This window comes from Rhinopithecus bieti, unplaced genomic scaffold (genome assembly GCF_001698545.2).
Source record: "Rhinopithecus bieti isolate Rb0 unplaced genomic scaffold, ASM169854v2 scaffold_2314, whole genome shotgun sequence".
NCBI lineage: Eukaryota > Metazoa > Chordata > Mammalia > Primates > Cercopithecidae > Rhinopithecus > Rhinopithecus bieti.
Window position 1 is genome coordinate 1,052,475 of NW_016803781.1, and position 3,858 is coordinate 1,056,332.

General features: G+C 46.8%; 1 protein-coding gene across 1 annotated transcript in view; it reads left to right on the plus strand.

Moving 5' to 3' along the window:
• Positions 1–2,989: 2,989 nt before the first annotated feature.
• Positions 2,990–3,858, plus strand: part of LOC108515751 (uncharacterized) — a 10,592-nt gene continuing 9,723 nt past the window's right edge. The window contains exon 1 of the mRNA XM_017852892.1: positions 2,990–3,233. Within this exon, the coding sequence (XP_017708381.1) occupies positions 2,990–3,233 (244 nt within the window). The remainder of the gene's footprint in view (positions 3,234–3,858) is intronic.

Genomic DNA, 3,858 nt, shown 5'->3' on the forward strand with positions numbered 1-3,858 from the left:
ATGGGCTGAGATCTAGAGATTGTTTAATAAGGGCTTCGGAAAATCACTGAAAACTTCAGGGTGGGGGATGAAGGAGAGTGTAATATGCAGGAAGTACAAAGATATTCTAGAGTTTTGAACAAGGAAGGGCCACTTAGGGCAGGGTGGGAGGTGGTCCACACAGGGTCACTTTGTCTAGGTGGTCATAAAGAATGGTCACCATGTGCTATAAGCTCTCTGGGCTGGATGCTGGGATTGGTCATTGGAGTTAATTAAATTATTGACCCCAATTCTTCACTCTCCCTTTATCCATGCCTTTTGCCATGTGACTTTGCAACCTCTCCTCCTACAGGGTGATCCTGCACATTGGGCATGATCACGTGGTTTGTTTTGGCCAATGGAATACAAGTGGAAGGGTCAGTGTGCTAGTTCTGGGATGAGATCTTAAGAAACCTTGCAGGTTGCCACATTTTCTTTTGCATCTCTGTCCCTGCTATGAAAGAAGCATGCTCTGGCTAACCTGCTCATACACAGAGGCTGACAGACATGCAGAGTCAAGCCAGGCACCACCTGCTGCTCAGGGCTGCCCCAGTTACTTGCAGAATAAAGCTAGATGAGAAATAATGCTTATTTTTGTAGGCAATGGAGATTTAGTGGCTGTTTGTTACACAGCAAGAGCTGACTGATACAGTTATATGTGAAGTCATTCATTTTATTCACATATTTGTTCATTCAGCAAATATTTCTTGAGCACTTCCATGCCAGACATTTTGCTAGGCAGTAGGGATATAATGATTAGTAAGAAATCTAGGAAAATGGGCAGGGATTTCAGATTTATTAATTCAAGGATTGAACATGCACTATGTGCCAGGCATGGTGATAAGTACTGCAATGACAGTGGCAAACAAAATATATAAGGCCCCTGCACTCATGGGACTTACAGACAGCAGATCAAACAAGCAACAAGCCAGGAAATTTCCAAAAAAGCTTGACAAATAACCTTGTCTCTTCCTTTAAACTAGTCACTGTCCATTGGGCAAGACAGAAACGTCAGTAGACTACTACCATGTAAACTATTAAGCCCTAGAATGAGATGCCTATAGGCAGCTCAGATAAATACTTTATCCAACCTGGGGTTGGAGACAGGAGGAAGATAAGAGAGGGAAGCCTTTTCAGGGCACAAAATATCTGAGATGAGCACTGAAGGTCAAATAGTTTGCAGAGGGAGAGAAGAAAAGCAGGGATGGACTATGAGGCAGAAGGTCCAATAACCAGAGTAGGGAGGCAGGAAATAGTATGGTGTCACACAGAGGGTAAAAGGTACTTCCATGTATTATTGGAAAATAGAGTAGAAGAGGGAGAGGCAGATGAAGGGCTTCGAGGAACCAGGTCATGAAGGAGTTCAACTGCCAAGCTGAGATGGTCGGACTTGACTGAAAGCAGAGAGGTAGTGAGCTATGGAAAGTTTCAGCGGAAGTGCACAGAATCAGGTTGCCATTTGGGAATTTTAGAATGGTGGATTGGCTGGGTTGAGACCAGAGGCAAGGAGCCCAGGAGGAGGCTGGGTAACAGCCCAGGAGAGGAGGGACAGTATCCACACTGGGGCAACGTGGGGAGGGGGAGCAATTATCCCAATCTTGGAATTATGGAATCAGAGAATTTTACAGCTGAAAGTATCCTGGGACCTTCAAGTTGCCCCCCTGCACTTTTTCACAAAAGCTGGACCTTAGAGAAGGTGGGTGACACCACCCTGCCCAGTCTTACAGCAGGTGAGTTTGGGACTAGCCACTGAAATCAAGATCTTTATATTCTTAATCCTTAATCTCACTTCACAACCTCACTCTGTTTCCTAATCCTCACAACTTGACAGCTCTTGACAGAGCTCCCCATTTTACAAATAAGAAGCTCAAGAGGTGAAGCAATTTGAAGTTGAACCTCAGGATCCTCGTAGGGATCATAGTAGCAGCTCTCATGTAGAACTGCAGTAAAGGCTAAATGAAGTAAGGCACACATGTGCCTAGTACAGTGCCTAGCACGTAGAAAGGTCTTAGCAAATGACAGTGACAGTAGTGATGGCGATGACAATGACCAAGGACGATAATGGTGGAAAGAGGTAGATCCGTACCCTGGCCTTGACTCCACAGTGTGCCTTTTTTTTTGGCAAACCACCTAATTCTTTGGGGCTCAATTTCCCGCATCTGTCAAATGAAAACAGTACTCTAGGGCCATGGTTCTCAACGTGTGTTGCCTGGGCCGGTAGCATTAGCTGTCACCAGGGAACTTGTTGGAGATGCAAATTCTCGAGCCCTCCCTGAATGGACTAATTCTGAGACTCTGGGAGCGGGATCCAGTAATCTGTGCTTCACAAGCCCTCCTGGTAAGTCTGATGCATGTTGGAGTTTGAGAACCTCTGGTCTAGATTGCTAATTTTGCAATTTTTGAAATGACATCAATATTTCCTTCTATCAAATTCATGAAAAGGCAGGCATAGGAAGCAGATCAGAGCTGCAGCATTAGAGGTGAGGCAGTCACCAGGACCCATGGTTCTGTTCACTCTCCCCATCCTTGTCTCCCTGCTTGGAGGCTCTGCAGGGCCAGGTGTGAAGGCCAGGGTGACGCTATAGCCTCTCTGCTCTGCATTAATGCCTCCTGCTAACCAGAGCCCATGCTCCACACCAGCCTCCATCCCTCCCACTCAGCCTCCCTTCCTGTTTACACATTCTGTAAAGTATGAATTTGTTGTGGCCTCGTGAAACCTGGTCTATTTCTTTCCTTCTTTATTTTTTTTAAAGAGGCTTGAGACTATAATTCGGTTAATTATTTCCCAGAGCCCCGGTTTGGTGGCTACAGCACAGCACGAGGCAGAGGAACGGAGACAGGTCCTCGGAAGCCTCTTTCCAGAAAATCTAATTTCATCATTGAGAAATCTTCTGTCTTAAACAGCCTCCGCCACCGCCATAAATTTACATATTCTATATGCCGCCGGAACGGAGTGGGCCCTATTTGCATAATGCTGCTGGAGGGGCTCACGCTCCTCTTGAACCTGAATGTAGCAGGAGCGAGGAAGCAATTATTAAGCTGTAGACGCTGGCAGGGAGAGAGGCCTCAGATGGATTTCGACTCCAAACCTCATTCGCCTGGGCTGCTCATTACTGAAGGCCTGGATCCCAGGCTGAAGGTGAATCCCAGGGCTGGGAAAAATCAGTGTGAATTGCTTTCTCCAGGTTATGTCTGCAGCCAGGCCGAGGCCAGATGTGAATGAGTACCTTTGGTTTTCCAACGTTGATCATTGGAGCAAGCGTCTCTCTGCTCCCAAGGGGGCAATTTGTTTCTTGGACTGTGTTGTCACTTTGCCTGTGCCACACATTCCTGCCCCTTTCCCTCACACACCTCCAAGTACCTACAAGACAGATCAGCCAGGCTTTGCTCACTTCGTGCCAGCAATCTAGCGTAAGCCTCTTGGAAACGCTTAATTAACAGAAAGGGGTGTTTAACAATGTCCCAGCTGGAAAATGGCAAGTGGAAACAGGAATTCTCTCATGCCTCAGTGGTCCTGCTTAAAATCTACCCTTCACCATCCATACTCATGCTGGCTAGGAAGTTGGGCAACTTTCCCTCTGTGGGATCTCTGATGGGACAATCCAGTATTTTGGGGCTCAGGGTCTCAGCACTGGGGTCATTTGGTGTTCCAGGATACATAGGTCACTCTGTACAGTTTCTAGCCCTTCCAGGACTGTGGGCTTAGCCTCCAGGTTACTTTATGTCCTGCTACTCCCAAACTCAGTAACCCATGGGTGCAAATGGCCACCTTTGGTTCTGTAGGGACCATCTTGGATTTTACTCTGTAAGGCGCCATCTTGGTTTTTACTCTGTAGGGTG